The sequence below is a fragment of the Carcharhinus amblyrhynchos genome, chromosome 2 (genome assembly GCF_965287045.1).
Source record: "Carcharhinus amblyrhynchos chromosome 2, sCarAmb.v2.hapA, whole genome shotgun sequence".
NCBI classification, from domain to species: Eukaryota; Metazoa; Chordata; class Chondrichthyes; order Carcharhiniformes; family Carcharhinidae; genus Carcharhinus; species Carcharhinus amblyrhynchos.
This window is the reverse complement of record NC_137325.1, coordinates 65,641,076-65,658,224: the sequence shown is the minus strand read 5'-3', so window position 1 is coordinate 65,658,224 and position 17,149 is coordinate 65,641,076. Positions and strand designations below refer to the sequence as shown.

Genomic DNA, 17,149 nt, shown 5'->3' with positions numbered 1-17,149 from the left:
GTCTCAGAGCTCTCTTTGCCTTTATCATGTCATTGAAATTAATTGCAAAACCTGATCATGACAGTGGGTGTTACTGATCATACATGTGAAAAGGCTATTTCTGACTTCACAATATTGTTCACTATGACAAATGAACCTCATACAATTTAGCTAGAACTGGGAATAATTTAAGTGCTTTCTTCTGGCTGTAGGTGCCCTGGGAAGATCTGCGCTATCTCTTTGGGGAGATCATGTATGGAGGGCACATTACTGATGATTGGGACAGGAGACTATGCCGTACGTACTTAGAGGAATTCATGCATCCAAACATGGTAGGTATTGTAATCTTTTGTTAATTTTGGCACTGATTCTAACAAGGAAACTTGGAAACAAGAAAATGCCAGAAGAAAAGGATTACATAGGTAATTTTTAAAATTGATGAAAATGCTTTGAAGCCTTATTGGTGTTTGAGTTGTCCACATAACAAACAGTGGAAAGATTACACCATGGCAGTTAAGTTCCATCACATCCCATTCAACAAAGACAAGTTGCTGACATATGAACATAATGTTTATCAGTAATTAAATTCCCTTGTCCAGGATTGAAGTTATGAAGGAAAATTTTCTATCCTGTTTTCCTTTATCAACCTCATTTGTCATTCTTCAGACAATATTCCTTCAAACTCGGTGAGTGTGTGGGTGAATGGCTTGTTATTAGGTCATTGCCAAAAAGCCTTAGATTAATTTCATCTTCCTTTCTGCTTTGAATGAAGGACATTGAAATTTGGTGGAACGCGCATGATTAATGCTACAGAATGCAGTTACAACAAGTAATTAGGAAAGCTAATAGAACGTTAGCGTTTATTGCAAAGGGAATTGAATACAAAAGTAAGGAGGTTACGCTTCAGTTATACAGAACAGCAGTGAAACCACGTCTGGAGTACTGTGTACAGTATTGGTCACTTTATTTAAACAAAGGTGTAAATGCATTGGAAGCAGTTTATAGAAGGTTTACCTGACTAATACCTGCTTTATAAGAACAAGTTAGACAGGCTAAGCTTGTATCCACTGGAGTTTAAAAGAATAAGAAGCGATTTGATTGAAGTAAACAACTGAGGGATCTTGATAGGGTGGATGTGGAGAGGATCTCAAACTAGGGGGTCACTATTTAAAAATAAAGGGTTGCCCATTTAAAATGGAGATGAGAAAAAATATTTTCTCCAAGGGTTGTGAGTATATAGCGAGGGGGATAGAATATAAAAGCAGGGAGGTCTTGCTGAAACTGTACAGGGTACTGGTGAGGCCGCATCTGGAGTAGTGTGTGCAGTTTTAGTTGCCGCACTTGCGGAAGGATATATTGACCTTGGAGGGAGTGCAGAGGAGGTTCACTAAGCTGATACCGGAGATGAGGGGGTTGGAATATGAAGAGAGACTAAGTAGACTGGGTCTGTACTCATTGGAGTTTAGAAGGATGCAGGAGGATCTTATAGAGACGTATAAGATAATGAAGGGGATGGATAGGGTAGAGGTGGAGAGATTCTTCCCGCTTAGAAAGGATAGCAGGACTAGAGGGCACAGCCTCAAGATAAGGGGGGGGTGGGGGGCAGTTCAGATCAGAGTTGAGGAGGAGCTTCTTCACTCAAGGGGTGGTGAATCTCTGGAATTCTCTGCCCGTTGAAGTGGTGGAGGCTACATCGATAAATATACTTAAGACACGGGTAGATAGGTTTTCGATAGACAAGGGAATTAAGGGTTATGGGGAGAAAGTGGAACTGATCCACTTCAGATCAGCCATGATCTTATTGAATGGCGGGGCAGGCTCGAAGGGCTAGATGGCCTACTCCTGCTCCTATTTCTTATGTTCTTCTTACTTATGTTCTTATGTTCTTATTATATGGAATTCGCTTCCTAAAAAGCTAGTGGAAGCAAAGTTTTCAAATGTTTTTAAGGTAGAGGTGGAATGATTCTTGGTAAGCAAGGGGGTGATGGATTATCAGGGGTAGGCGGGATGCAGATTTGATATTACTATAAAATCAGCCAGATCTTATTAAATGGTGGAGCAGGCTTGAAGGGCCGAATGGCCTACTCCTGCTCCTTGTTCATGTGGTTTTATAACACAAACAATTGATGGGAAAAGTAGCATCAATTACTTAACATGTAATATTAAAGTAAAAACAATATTTTAAAAATCTGGAATCATAGCAGAGTTTGCATTTGTTGTATGATTGCCCCAATGCAGAAGTTCAGCATGTTGGCTGGATCCAGTCAGTCCCCTTGACTTTATTGATGATAGGAGAAGCCATACAGAGACCAGTTACGTAGAACTAGAGTAGATTAGGCTGAAATTTCAGTTTGCCTGGACTGACCAACATTGTAAGAAGTCTCACAACACCAGGTTAAAGTCCAACAGGTTTATTTGGTAGCAAAAGCCACTAGCTTTTGAAGTGCTGTTTCTTCATCAGGTGAGTTGTGAACTGAAATCAGGGGATTTCAGTTCACAAACAGGGCATATAAAGACACAAACTCAAAATAAGGGATGGAATGCAAATCTTTACAGGTAATCAAGTCTTAAAGGTATAGACAATGTGAGTGGAGAGGGGGTTAAGCACAGGTTAAAGAGGCGTATACTGTCTCCAGACAGGACAGTTAGTGAGATTTTGCAAGTCCAGGCAAGTCATGGGGGTTACAGATAGTGTGACATGAACCCAAGATCCCGGTTGAGGCCGTCCTCATGTGTGCGGAACTTGGCTATCAGTCCCTGCTCAGCGACTCTGCGCTGCCGTGTGTCGTGAAGGCTGCCTTGGAGAACGCATACCTGAAGATCAGAGGCCAAATTCCCGTGACTGCTGAAGTGTTCCCCAACAGGAAGGGAGCACTCCTGCCTTGTGATCGTTGAGTGGTGTTCATTCATCCGTTGTTACACTGTCTGCATGGCCTCCCCACTGTACCATGCCTCGGGGCATCCTTTCCTACAGCGTATCAGATAGACAATGTTGGCTGAGTTGCAAGAGTATGTACTGTGTACCTGGTAAATGGTGTTCTCCTGAGATGAATGCATCCATGTCGATGATCTGGCACGTCTTGCCAAGGTTGCTGTGGCAGGGTTGTTTGGTGTCGTGGTCACTGTTCTTTTGAAGGCTGGGTAGTTTGCTGCGGATAATGGTCTGTTTGAGGGTGTGCGGTTGTTTGAAGGCAAGAAGTGGGAGTGTGGGGATGGCCTTGGTGAGATGTTTGTCTTCATCTATGACATGTTGAAGGCTCCGGAGAAGATGAGCTGACCAACATCGCCAGTGGTGGCCAGTTGGGGAATTGAGCCTGTTTGGAGCTTTGTGTAATTGCATACACTGCGCAGCTCTGTGTTTTTACAGAAGAATTTAATTCTTCATTGTCTGTAGTGGGAATTCATAATGAAAATATCATGATGAAAATTGAAGTGTTGCGTAATTACAAATTGAAAGGAAAAAGAAATAGCAAACAAAAGTACATATGTTAGATGAATCTGTCTTTATAACCTTTAATATTATTTGGCAATTCTGATAAAGTACAATATCTTCTACAGTGTGATTGCGTAGTAACAGCAAACAGAAGGTTGGACAGCAGATCATTATTGAGGATAGACAGCTTGTTTGAAGGACTTGTGTTCTTCAATCGAAACACTGGGGACAAGCTAGGGTAAATACTTAGGATTATAGGGATAGGGCCTGGGTGGGATTGTGGTTGGTGCAGACTCGATGGGCTGAATGCCCTCCTCCTGTAGGATTCTATGTCTATCTATTGATTACAACTGCTTGTTTTCATCCTATTTACTGCTTTCACCTGTAAGATATCTCAACTGTAATCACTATCTACAGTACTTGGATTTAACATAAGATGATTAATGAAAGGGTACAAGAAGCCCTAGTCAACAGCTCATGGTTATATACAGAAAATAACTGAAGGAAATGTCTTGACATTATTCCGAGAATTTAATTGCTAAACACATTTAGCTTTCTATTTGTTATGGAAATTACTGTTTTTTGTCTTAAATAATGGCTCCTTGGATAATATTTCTACTTATGACAATAAAACTGGAATTCTTCCATTTGATAGGATTTACAATATATGTTTTTTTAACATTAATTCTGGTGTGGAATCTGAAGGTGATTTATCGGGCTCTTGGCACCCTCTACTGGGATATCAAGAGAAATGCATCACAGTTTTGTAAAATCCTTGCTTCAGTTGTTAACATTTTAAATGGACCCTAAATATCAGTCACTGCTATTTAACGGCTGTTCAAACTAATTAAAACTTCTGAAGTCCTGTGCCAAAGCTTCATATTAAAATTGCTTAAGTCCTATAATGTTTTACTGACAGATTCGAGGGAAAGTGTTTCAGCCTAAAAAAAATCAAGTCCGACCGCAGTATTCTCAGAACTGGGTATTGGTCTTTTATTAATCGGCTAGTGTTAAATCCAAACACCAGAGTAATTACTTATATTCAGGAAAATAATGTTAATTTTAAGCAACATACACAATTAGAGATACTGCATCTAATTCATATTACTGTATGAGTGGATCTAAAATCCCCATGGCTACAAGTGACAAATCTACTTTGTGCTGCTATTTAAGCGGTAAGGGTAAACCAAAACCCCACATGAGAATCTAAGGAAATCACCAGAGCAAAAAACATACTCTTCATTCCATTAAGACTCCTTTGTTAGAAGACCATGGATTGTTATTCTACTGTTTTTTTTCCCCATTCTTCTGTATGTTGTCCCCTTACTTTAAGAAATGCTGGATTCGTCCACTGGTCACCCAGGAAGAAAACTTTGTTAAATGTCTCTATAATTCTCAGTCACGTTTTTCAACAAATATTCATCCATCTCCTTTTTAAAGATGGCAAATAAGCCAAGTCATTTACTTTCTATGGTAATCTGCACCATATACCCTATGCTGTCAGAATTCTTCACCAAACCATTCGCCTTGCTCAAGAAATGTGAATTTTGTGCATTCTGGACTTTCCCTCATTATCCAAGCTTTCCACGTGACATGCTTACTTCAGTTGAACTGCCATCTGTTGAAGACCTATGTTACATTAGGTCTCATTTCCTCCTGTTAGCCCTGCTGCCTCACTGCACCAGGGAGCTGTTCAATTCCACCTCAGGTGACTTCTTGTGTGGAGTTTGCACATTCTCCACATGTCTGCATGGGTTTCCTCTAGGTGCTTGGCTTTCCTCTAAGTGCTCTGGCTTCCTCCCACACTCCAAAGATGTTAGGTTGATTGGCCAAGCGAGATTGTCCCTTAGTGTTCCAAGATGTGTAGGCTAGGGAGATTAGTGGAGTAAATACATGGGGTTATGAGGGTAGGGCCTGGGTGGGATTGTTGTTGGGGAGTTGTTGCAAGCTCAATGAGCCATATAGCCACTTTCTGCACTGTAGGGATTCTATTCTATGATTCTAAACTTAATCATATGAACCTTTCTTCATAACTTAATCCCAATGACTTGGCAAGAATCTGGTCATTCTTTATGGTATCTTTTTTCATATTCTGTCTTCGTTTTGAGGAGGCATACCATACTTAAGAATTAATCTCCCCATTGAACTGTACAGTATAACTTCTTCTGACTCCTACTACAAAAACTGCAGATACATCCTGTTACCTGATCCTAACTTAATGCATGGACCAGATGCTCTCAGAATATGCTCAGTGACTACTGCCAAATCCTTTTCCATTTTGAAAAAGTCCGTTGGAGTATTTGAAATCAGACCAAATTTTGGTTATTTTTGTTTAAAAATCACTTTAATATGCCAAACCAGTCCTGAATTTTAGTTTGGTATCAACCCTGGTCCATGAAGGACCATAGGCATCTCTCTCTCAGTTAGAGGGAAGGTAATTGGTTATATAGTTTCAGGGGCATCATTCCACATCAAGCTTGGGGCAAGGTAAAGAGGCAGACAAGCATGACTTACCACAGCTGGTACCAGGATTGAACCTGCCGTGTTGGTTTCATTCTGCACTGCACTCTAGCCATCTTGCCAAATGAACTAACCAACCTTGTGAATTTTAGTAATGTTCCTGTTAGAAGGGAAGCACTTCCATGGGGTTACTCTGGGCTTAGCTTTGCATAGACTTGCATTTAAGCTGAGATTTTCAAAGAGCTCCAAAATGGAAGATGGACCCTGGATCCGTCGTGAGGCATAGCCCCATTTCCAATAGAAGTCAACTTTTGTAAGAAGGGGGTGGACAATGCGCTTTCCACATGCTCAATTCCTGAATCGGGTGGTACATTTTAAAAAAAACAACTGAGCTGAAACTGAAATGATTTTCTTTACTGGAGCTGGCCGCCTTGCGGCACTTGCAACTTTGTGGACAAGTTTTGGGAAGTCTTCCGAGTGTTGCCTTTTCATCTTGGATCGCAGAAGGTTCCGCCAGCACAAATAAAGGATTGTGACTGACCCTCGAGGAACATGGAGAGTGGGACCTGTGAACTTGGTAGGTCATGTCTGTTTAGCCCATTAGGACAGCCAGGTAGGAGACAGGAGAGCTTGCCAGGCTCTCTGGTGGAAACAGAGAAGAAAGCAATTTGAAAAATAGGTGGCACGATGACATAGTGGTTAGTCCTGCTGCTTCTCAACACCTGGGTTCAAATCTGGCCTCAGGTCACTGCCTGTGCAGAGTCTGCACGTTCTCCTCGTGTCTGTGCAAATTTCCTCCTGGTGCTCTGGTTTCGTCCCACAGCCCAAAGATATGCAGGTTAGGGTGGGTTGGCCATGGTAAATGTGCGGGGTTATGGAGAAAGGATGGAGAAATGGGCTTGGGTGGGATGGTCTTTCAGAGAGTCGGTACAGACTCTGCACTGAAGGGATTCTATGGTTCTGTGGCACCATCCCACATATAGACCCCCAAAGGCATTGCAGCAGGAGCTCTATGCAACCAGAGCTATGGGACATGAAGGAGTTGGCAGAACTCAACACATCACAGCAGAAAGGAAGATGAGGAGAAGGACAGCTAGCTTTTACCCCGAGGTAAGAGTCCACTCATTGAACCAGGGGTCCTACCTTGACATGATGGAGAGCCAGTGTAGACAGAACCCAAGTCCCCCGATAAATGGTTGCAGTGATATGTGCCCCGTTGCAGAAATGTCTGGTGTCACAGTCAAACAATCTCCATGCCATGCTAGTGTACTGAAGGTCACTATGGCTCTCAATTTACATGCAGCTGGTTCCTTTCAGGGCCTATGCATTTCTCAATAAGCTGTCACAGTGCGTGACAGTCAGATGCACTCTTTGCTTACGTGGAGGAACATATAAACATTTTCACAGATGTGTTGTCACAGACTCAGAGGTCCGGGGCTTTGCCGACACAACTAGCTTCCTGCAAGTTGAGGGAGTGATTGACTGTACACAGATCACTATTAAGGCACCAGTTCATCTGCTGGATAAATTTGTGAACAGGAAATCATTCCACTCACTGAACATTCAAGTGTTGTGACCACAGCAAGGTGTTTCTGTACATATGTGTACATTTTGCAGGAAGTTGCCATGACATTCTCATCCTTCAGCTGTTCCAGTGCATACCACAGATCTGTGGTTGGCTTCTGGGGACAGAAGGAGGTGGCTGCTCACCCCCTTTAGACAAAGCAGATAGAACCCAAAAGGCATTAAAATAGCAGGCATGCACAGACCGGGAGCAGCATTGAACAGGCTTTCTGAAGATGTAATTTAGATTACTCTGGAGTCATATTCACCTGCAACAATCTCAAAGGTCGTGATCATTTGCTGATGCACATTATGGTGCAGCAGACGGGTTTCACACAGAGGGGAAAGAAGCCAGTGAGAGCGCTAGGTTTTTAAAAAATTTATTTGTGGGACATGGGCGTCGCTAACTGGCCAGCATTTATTGTCCATCCCTAGTTGCCCTTGAAACTGGGTGACTTGCTAGGACATTTAAGAGGACAGTTGAGAGTTAACCATATTGCTGTGGTTCTGGAGTCACATATAGGCCTGACCAGGTAAGGATGGCAGATTTGCTGAAAGGCAGAAATTAGTGAGCTGTGGTGAACCATTGTTTTTCAGATTAGCGGATGATACACAACAGTGTTCCCATAGGTTCAGTGCTTGGGCCACTTAAAAAAAATTATTATAAATCACCTTAATATTGGAATGCAAAGTAAAATTTTGAAGTTTGACAGTGCGTGGCAACGTTGTGGCACAGTGCCAGGGACCCAGGTTTGATGCCCGGCTTGGATGTCTGCGTGGGTTTCCTCTGGGTGCTCCGGTTTCCTCTCACAGTCCAAATGACTGCTGGTTAGGTGCATCGGCCATGCTAACTTCTCTCTTAGTGTACCCGAACAGGCGCTGGAGTGTGGCGATAGGGGATTTTCACAGTGCCTTCGTTGCAGTGTTAATGTGGGCTTACTTGTGACACTAATAAAAATAAATAAATGAACTGATTCCAATTGACTGCTGCAGGATATAAATAGGCTAGAAGAATAGGCAGACAAGTGGCAGATGGAATTTAATACAGTGAATGGTGAGGATGATGTATGTTGGCCAAAGGGATAGGGAGGGGCAATATAGACTAAATGGCATTGTACTTAAAAGAGTACAGGATGAGAGGGGTCTGAACATCATGTTCAATGATCTTTAAAGGTGACTGTATGTATTCAGAGATTGGTTGACGAAGCATATGAAATCTTCATAAAGATATTGAGTACAAAAGTAGAAAAGTTATGCTAAAATTTTATAAAGCTGTGGTTAGGCCACAACTAATACTGCTTCCTGTTCTGATCACCATTGCTTACGGTTCTTGAGAGGGCTTACCAGAATGGTTCCAATGCTGAGGGAATTTAGCAACAAGATTAGGTTGAAGAAGCTGGTGTTCTTTTTGGAGCAAAGGAGATGGAGAGGAGATTTGATAGAGATGTAAAAGACAGGCTTAGGTAAGGGAGACATTGGCTAATGGTACAAGAGAAGGGGACACAGATTTAAAGTTTTGGGCTAATTTTATGGGCACATTTTTTTAACACAGCAAATGGTTATGAACTAGAACTTTATGATTGAGGGTGATAGAAGTGGAAAGACGAATGATTTCAAAAGGAAATTTCTGGCTACTTGAAAGAAATAAACATGCAGAGCTGCAGGAATAGAGCGCAGGAATGGGACCAATAGGATTACTCTACAGAAAGCTGGCATGGGTTCAGTGGGCTAAATGGCTTACTTCTGTGTCATTATTACTCTAGTAATAATGCAAGTTTGGTGGGTTGAGCATGCTAAATTGCCCCTTAGAGCTCAATGTTGTGTAGGTTAGGGAGATAAGCCAAGACAAATGTGTGAAGTTATGGTGGAAAGGGTGGGTCTGGTCACCCTAGTATGAAAGGATATTATTAAACCAGAAAGAGTACAGAAGAGATTTACTAGGATGCTACCAGGACTTGATGGTCTGAATTATAAGGAGAGGCTGGATAGACTGGGACTTCTTTCTCTGGAGTGTAGAAAGCTGAGGGGTGATCTTATAGAGGTCTATAAAATAATGAGGGGCACAGATCAGCTAAATAGTCAATATATTTTCCCAAAGGTAGGGAAGTCTAAAACTAGAGGGCATAGGTTTAAGGTGTGAAGGGAGAGATACAAAAGTGTCCAGTGGGGCAATTTTTTTACACAGAGGGTGGCAAGTATCTCTAACAAGCTGCCAGAGGTAGTAGTAGAAGCGGGTACAATTTTGTCTTTTAAAAAGCATTTAGATAGTTACATGTAAGATGGATAAAGAGGGATATGGGCCAAATGAGGGCAATTGGGATTGGACTTAAGGATTTTAAAAATAGGACATCATGGACAAGTTGGGCCAAAGGGCCTGTTTCCATGCTGTAAACGTCTATGACTCTATGGTTAAGATGCTTTTTCAAAGAGTCAGTGCAGACTTGATGGGCCAAACGGCCTCTTTCTGTACTTTAGGGATCCAATAGTTCTTTGGCCGAATATGCCAAAGAAGGGAGGAGGCCATAAAATAGAGAGGGAAGGTGGGGTGGCTCGTCAGCATCCCACACCTCCCTCACTCCAAGTTGGGACTCAGCCTGGAGGAGGGTGCAGCCATGGTGGTGCCCCATTGCAGCCTGGTAGGTGGGATCTGGGGGAGCAGGGGTCAATATCACCACGCCACAGCTGCTGCCGCTAAGGGGTCACTCTTTGAGCAAAAGAGTGCCTGGATAAGAGGCCATACCTGCACCAGATTGGAGGCTGCCAGGACATATCTGGACTGGTAAACTGTCAGTGGTTGTGGGAAGAGACCCTTAATTGCCCATAAGTGATTCATGCCATCTTGGCAACAGCGGGAAAGGTGGCAGACAGCCCTCCCACCCACAGGCCTGTTGAATCACTTATGGGTGATTAAGGGTCTCTTCCCACCACCACTGACATTTTACTAGACCAGATATGTCCACAGCCTCTTATTAGGACAGTCTTTTGGTCAAAGAGTGACCCCTTGGCGGCAGCAGCCTTTGCATGGTGATATTGACTCCTGCTCCCCCAGATCCCACCCACCTGGTTGCAATGGGGCACCACCATGGCTGCACCCACCTCCAGGTTCAGTCCCAACATTGGCCACCAAGTGGTGTTGGGGGTGGATGGCTATTCTTAGTAAGTACACTTGCCCTAACACTGGGAAGATGTGGCTCCAGGTCAGGCTGACCGTGCAAACTACGTTGCTTCCCCACACTAATACCAATGTTTCAAATCTAGATGACCCTTCGTGATGAAGGGTCATCCAGACTTGAAATGTTGGCTCTATTCTCTCTCCACTGATGCTATCAGACCTGCTAAGATTTTCCAGCATTTCATGTTTTTATTTCAGATTCCAGCATCTGCAGTGTTTTGCTTTTATTTTCATCACCGGGGTTGTGCTAAACAGCTTCAAAAGCCAACCACATCTAAAGCAACCTCCAGGCTATCAGCTTAGTTATTCCCTCAAGGATTTCAAACCGTCTATAAGGAATTTTGCTTTCATTTTCAAAACCACGATGATTCAAATCAATAATACCCTGAAAAAAGCTGAGTTAATATCCAAAAAGATAAAGATGAAAGAAAAAGAGGAAATTTATACCATTTTTGTACTGAAACAGGGGAGTGTAGAAAGAATTATTTATTAGAATTGTAAAAGTAGGGAACTGCATTTTTACAGCTTATTCACATCACCCTTGGCAAACAGAGCTCAAACTGACAATTCTGTGTAAATGTTAATTTATAGCATTGCATAGAATGCCTTCAAGCAATTTTCCACTGTTGATGTTAAGTTAACTGGCCTGTAAATAGTAGGATTGTTCCTTTTTCTATCTTTAAATATTGAAGCTTTATTTAACCGCCTCAACTGCTCAAGTACCTTTTTGCTAATCTGTAAAGCTCTGAAAAATATCAAGTAAAAAGCATTGATCATTTACGCATTTCATTCCTCATTAATTCTAGGGCATATCCTGTTTTTTTCCTGGAGCTTTAGTGATATTTATTCCTTATGGTTTCTGTGTGCCATGTTCTTGGACATCAAGTATCTGCAATATTCATAATGCATGATTTTAAAAAAAATCTTTTGCCCACATGCTGTCGCTGTACTGATAGTTCCAAACCAATGCTTTTCATTTTTTTCCTTCATTCTCCTTGGATTGATCCAGCACCAGTAACAGAAAGAAAAGGTTTGATAATCCATGGCTCTCCCACTGTAACTCCAGCAAAAGTGTGGCAAAGCACTGCGTCTTGCACTCTCTGCCAAATACTCTGGGTCCCGAACTTGTCCTAGAGTTTATTTTAGCCTAATGCGGAGGGAGGTGCCTCATGCAAATGAGACCATTGACACAGGAGGGGCACAGTTGGGAACTCCCTACACCAGCAGTATGTTACAATGTCAAAGGAGTGTAAGTACTTGTTGCTGTGTAGCAACAAATAGAAGGCCCCAGCTGCATAAGATGCTCCATTTTCCCTCCCCTGCTTTGTGGTACAATGTTTTGCCAGGAATCCAGACAGTGCTATAAGCCACCCAAAATATTCCAAAACACTTGAAGAACAGGAGCAGATGGCCCATCCAGTGCTGGGGCACAGGAGCCTCCCCCCCACCCCGCCCCAGGAAAATGCACGTTTTCATTTTTAAGAGCCCTTTCTGTTTTACTGCTAATGCTAGGATTATCTGAAGCATAGCTCAAATGTTCTTGCTGTCTCTCATATCTGAGACAGAGGAAGGGATACATATTAAAGACAGCAAATCCCTGAATTAAGTCTGCTGAGAACTCAGGAATCCTGATTCCCCAAAGCCTGCCCACCACTTACAAGGCACAAGTCAGGAATATGATGAAGTACTCCCCACTTGCACAAAGGAGTGCATTTGATTGACACCCATCCACCACCTCCAACATCCACTCCTTCCACTACTGGCCAGTGTGTACCAGAAGCACTGCAGCAATTTACCAAGGCACCGTCAACAGTTTCTAAATCTCTGTTACCCAGAAGGATGAGGGCAACAGATTTCACCACGACCTGCAGGTTCCCCTTCAAGCCATTCACCATCCTGACTTGGAACTATATTGTTGTTCCCTCACTCTTGCTGGGTCAAAATCCTGAAACTTCTTACCTAACAGCATGTGGGTTGTACTTACAATACATGAACTGCAGCAGTCCAGAGAGGCAGCTCACCACTTCTTAAAGGCAATTTGGGATGGGCATAACTGTTTTTATAGCTAACAACGCCACACGCCATAAAATATATTTTTTTAATTGAGCCACTTTTGCATTGCACTAAGGGATGCAGCAACCACTGTAAAGTTATATTCATGGAAACTACATTTTTACAACTTGCCCTGATTGACCTGAAGTTGGGGAAAGTAGGACTGAAACTGTTGTCATAACTTCTCTCCTTCATTAAAAATTAACGAGGTGATCAGTTGGTGTCAGTCTGAAATATAAATGGCTAGCCACTTTTGGATGTGAGCATATCATGCAAATGTGCTAATCAGGGCCAAAAAGAAGAATGCACAAAAGAAGCATTCTGTATAAAGGAGTTTGACTGGTGAAATGTAAAATCAGATTCTTCCCATTTGAGTTGTGCAGGTTACACTTTGTGATGCAATATACAGAAGTTCAAATAGTGTCTTCAGACAGATTCAGTATATATTGTTGGGGATTTTCACAGTGATTTCATTGTAGTGCTAATTTAAGCCTACTAGTGACACTAATGAATAAACTAAATAAAAGTTGATGCTATAACTGGACAGGAAAATTGCAGAATGGAACTCTGGCTCAAAAAATGTAATTTTTTTTGTTAATAAATTATGGCAGAACAGATTCACATGACCACTAATTAGTTTTAACAAACAAAAAAATTAATGAACATGAAATAATTACATTATGATACAATACTTTCTTACTCCTTACCTTAACAAATACACACAGGAGTTAAGATAAATATAGATTACAAAGCATGTCTTAAGCTACTATAGTCTTGGTAACACAACATCTCTTAGTTTAAATATGGATGAAAAGGGATTGGTTTAGATTAGTGGGTCATTGTTTTTTTTTAACTGGTCGGCGCAACATCGTGGGCCGAAGGGCCTGTTCTGCGCTGTAATGTTCTATGTTCTTAAATACACAAGGTGACTGTGGTCAAATACACCCTCTCCACTCTGAATCTCAAGTGAATGTTTGTGGATTTCTCAAAATCTCCCCAGATGATTGTTGAATGAGAGTTTCCAAATTCCAGAGGGAAAAAAACACTAAAATCTTCTTTCACAATAATGCTTTCCATTAGTGGTTTACATTCCGAAATCCAGTCCAGGTTTTCCAAATAATGCCTTTAAAGAAAGCTTCCACCCCACTTTTAACAGCAAATCCGGTATCCAGGTTATACACCGCCCCCTTTAGGATGTATTTGTCTTGACTGCCATACAAACTGTTCACAATTGTTTTAACTTTTGATTCCCAGATTCTATTAAAATGGCATCAAACGTTTGATTTACTTCTGAAATCTGCTTTCCCACTTAAATCGGGTTACTGCAATTGTTGCTTTACCTCAGAACAGTTTGTTTATTCTTCCTTAATTCTTCTGACCAATACCTTGGTCTCTGTTCTCTTAACTTGTCGACTTAAGACATTTTTTCTGCCCCAATTAATTCCCTTGTTATCTGGACTATAACTGATGCTTTTGGAAGCCTGACTCTTTACAGCTTCTGTCTTGTCCAGTGATTCTCCTGGAAGAGCTGGAAAAGGTTCACTCCCTGGTGTTCCCCTTCAACTTCAATATATCCAGCTAAAAATAAAACTTAAAAGCTATTCTATCTTACAAATTCCCTAATTGCTAAATAACTGCTGGTTTATTTACTCTCGTGCCATAATCCTCTCTAAGCACTGTAGAATCCCAGTGGAAACTTAACTGACCCACACACATACAAACACCTTTGTCTAACAAGAATCTAATTAGAGGTTTCACCCTCCCAAGAAACATTAAATTAAACCCACTTAATTTTTTTAAAATTTGGTTTGACCTGAAAGAGCCCCCCACTTAATATTTTTGATGTTTTCCAATACAAATATAAATCTCTTAAAATTACCTTTGTTTTACTAACAATACAAGAACTAAGAGTCTGTTATTTTTGCCTGATATGTTATTGATTGGTTAAGAATTTTGAGTCTGATATATGTCTATGAGTGTTAAACCTGTCCGATCACTGATTTTTTTATATATATAGGTCAATCACTCCTAAATGTTTGTTTTGTAGTGTGAAAGTACCTGAGACATTCCATGCACCTTACTGCCTCACATGGAAATGTATTACAGTCCTGTTATTTTCTAAATTACATTTAATTAAACATTATGCTTTATAAATACTTCTGAAATCACATTTATTTTGTTCACATTGCTTTAAATAGATTGTAAATTAAAGTCCTCATTAATTGGGTATTACGTACCAAGATAATTTAGCTTGCGTATTGCTTGAAGCTTTTCATCTTGCACTTGTCAGGACAGTTCACAAAAATATCAATAAGAAAGGGAACCACAGTTTATAATGCATGAGAAGGGGGTGCTGATTGGTTGGTAGATGTGTTGCCATGGAGAATGCAACAGGGAACAGTTAACTGCCAAGCTTTTGTTTAAAATCAAATGATGTCTCTACCAATGTGCGTCCATTCACCAACCAATCAGCACTCTCTTCTAATGCAGTATGAATTGTTGTTCCCTTTATTATTGGTATGCCTGCAAATTGTCCTGATGGGTGCAAGGTGAAAAGTTTCAACATAATGTCTCGTTTTTACAGCAATATTCAAATTCCATACTGCCAAGTAATTATAATTTAGTTCCTCGATATTTACCAACTTTAAATGCACTGATTTCTATTATTTTAATAAAATAAAGTTTTCTTGTTATTTATCAAAATATGCTTTCTGATGCAGATCTTTTGTTGTAATTTAGCTTGAAGGAGAGCTGACACTGACACCAGGTTTTATTGCTCCTCCCAACTTGGATTATATTGGTTACCATAAATATATTGACGAAATGCTTCCTCCAGAAAGCCCAGTGCTGTATGGGCTGCACTCCAATGCTGAAATAGAGTTCCTCACAGTAATGTCAGATAATCTCTTTCGGACACTGGTGGAGATGCAGCCAAGAGATTCATCTATTGGAGAGGGAGCTGCACAGACGACAGAAGAAAAGGTCAGATTTGCTGTACAATTGTATGTAACAATCATTAACATTGTAATATAGTAAGAAAGATTAACGTGCAAAAATTGAAATAGGTCAGAGTTGATTTAACTTATCTTTTTCTTAATGTTTATATAAAAATGAACAGAGCATGAAATCTCTGCTTAAATCAAAAACGAATTGCTAATGGCACACAGCAGATCAATCAGCATCTTAAAGAGAGAATAATCTTGCAATTGTATAATGTATTTAACGTAATAAAACATCCCAAGGCATTTCACAGGAGTTGTATCAAATAAAATTTGAGGAATCACGTAAGGAAATAGTAAGACAGATGAGCAAAAGCTTGGTCACAGAGGTTTGTTAGGAGAGGAGAGGCAGAGATTTAGAAAAGTATTTCCAGAGTTTTGGGTCTCTTGAACCAAAGATATGGCTGCAAATGGTGGAATGATTACAATCAGGAATAAACAAGAGCTCAGAATTAATGAAGTGCAGATATCTTAGGAGAGGGGGCAGGGGGATGTAAAGAAGTAGGGGACGAATGAGGCCATGGAGAGGTTTAAAATAAAAATGAGAATTCTAAAATTGAGGTGTTGCCAAACTGGGAGCCGCTGTAAGTCAGCAAACACGGGCTAATGTGTTGGTGAAACTTGAGTTAGCATATTGACAGTAGAGTTTTGGATTAGCTCGAACAAATGGAAGGTGGATATTGGAGGGCCAGCTATAACAATATTAGAATTGTTAATTCTAGTGCCAACAATTGCATGACAAGTGGTTTCAGCAGCATATCAGCTGGAGCAGGGGGCAGAGAGAGGTGACAGGAGTCATATTGAACTCAAAACGTTAACCCTGCTTCTCTCTGCAGAGGCACTGCCAGACATGCTGAGATGTTCCAGCATTGTTCTTTTTATTTAAGCAGGTAGTCTGGGTGATGCATCAAATATGTGATTGAAAGCTCATCTGATGTGAACAGTCTGCTTCAGCCTCACTCAGTTACTTGGCAGAGGGATGAAATCAGTTTTGGGTTGAACCAAAAAAAATGTCACCTGCTGATTGCAGTGATGTAGCTTACAAGAAAAAATACTACTTGAATGGTAAAAGCAAAATACCGTAAATGCTGGAATCTGGAACAAAAACAGAAAATGCTGGAAAATCTCAGCATCTGTGGAGAGAGAGCCAACGTTTCGAGAAGGATGACCCTTTGTCAGAGCTGACAGCAAAGAAAATTAGAGGAGCATAATGAAAGCAAGTTTGGTAAACGTCTTGTTGAACAAACACCAGGGGGGAAATGGAAAGATGATGTTTCCTGCTGCTTGAAACCACATCATTTATATTATAGCCAATTAGGCACTTTGCAGCTTTCTGGATTCAGTGTTGAGTTCAATAAATTCAGAACACGAACTCTGCCCTCCATTTTGATTTTTACCCCCACAGATGCCAGTTTGTATCTTAGTTTGGTTTATTAATTCGTGTCACAGGTAGGCCTGCATTAACTGACTGTGACAATCCCCAAGTCACCA

General features: G+C 41.1%; 1 protein-coding gene across 1 annotated transcript in view; it reads left to right on the top strand.

Annotated features, from left to right (window-relative positions):
• LOC145359772 (dynein axonemal heavy chain 11-like) overlaps window positions 1–17,149 on the top strand; it is a 375,870-nt gene that overhangs the window by 331,815 nt on the left and 26,906 nt on the right. The window contains exons 76-77 of the mRNA XM_080214554.1: window positions 192–311; window positions 15,399–15,641. Of these exons, the coding sequence (XP_080070680.1) occupies window positions 192–311; window positions 15,399–15,641 (363 nt within the window). The remainder of the gene's footprint in view (window positions 1–191; window positions 312–15,398; window positions 15,642–17,149) is intronic.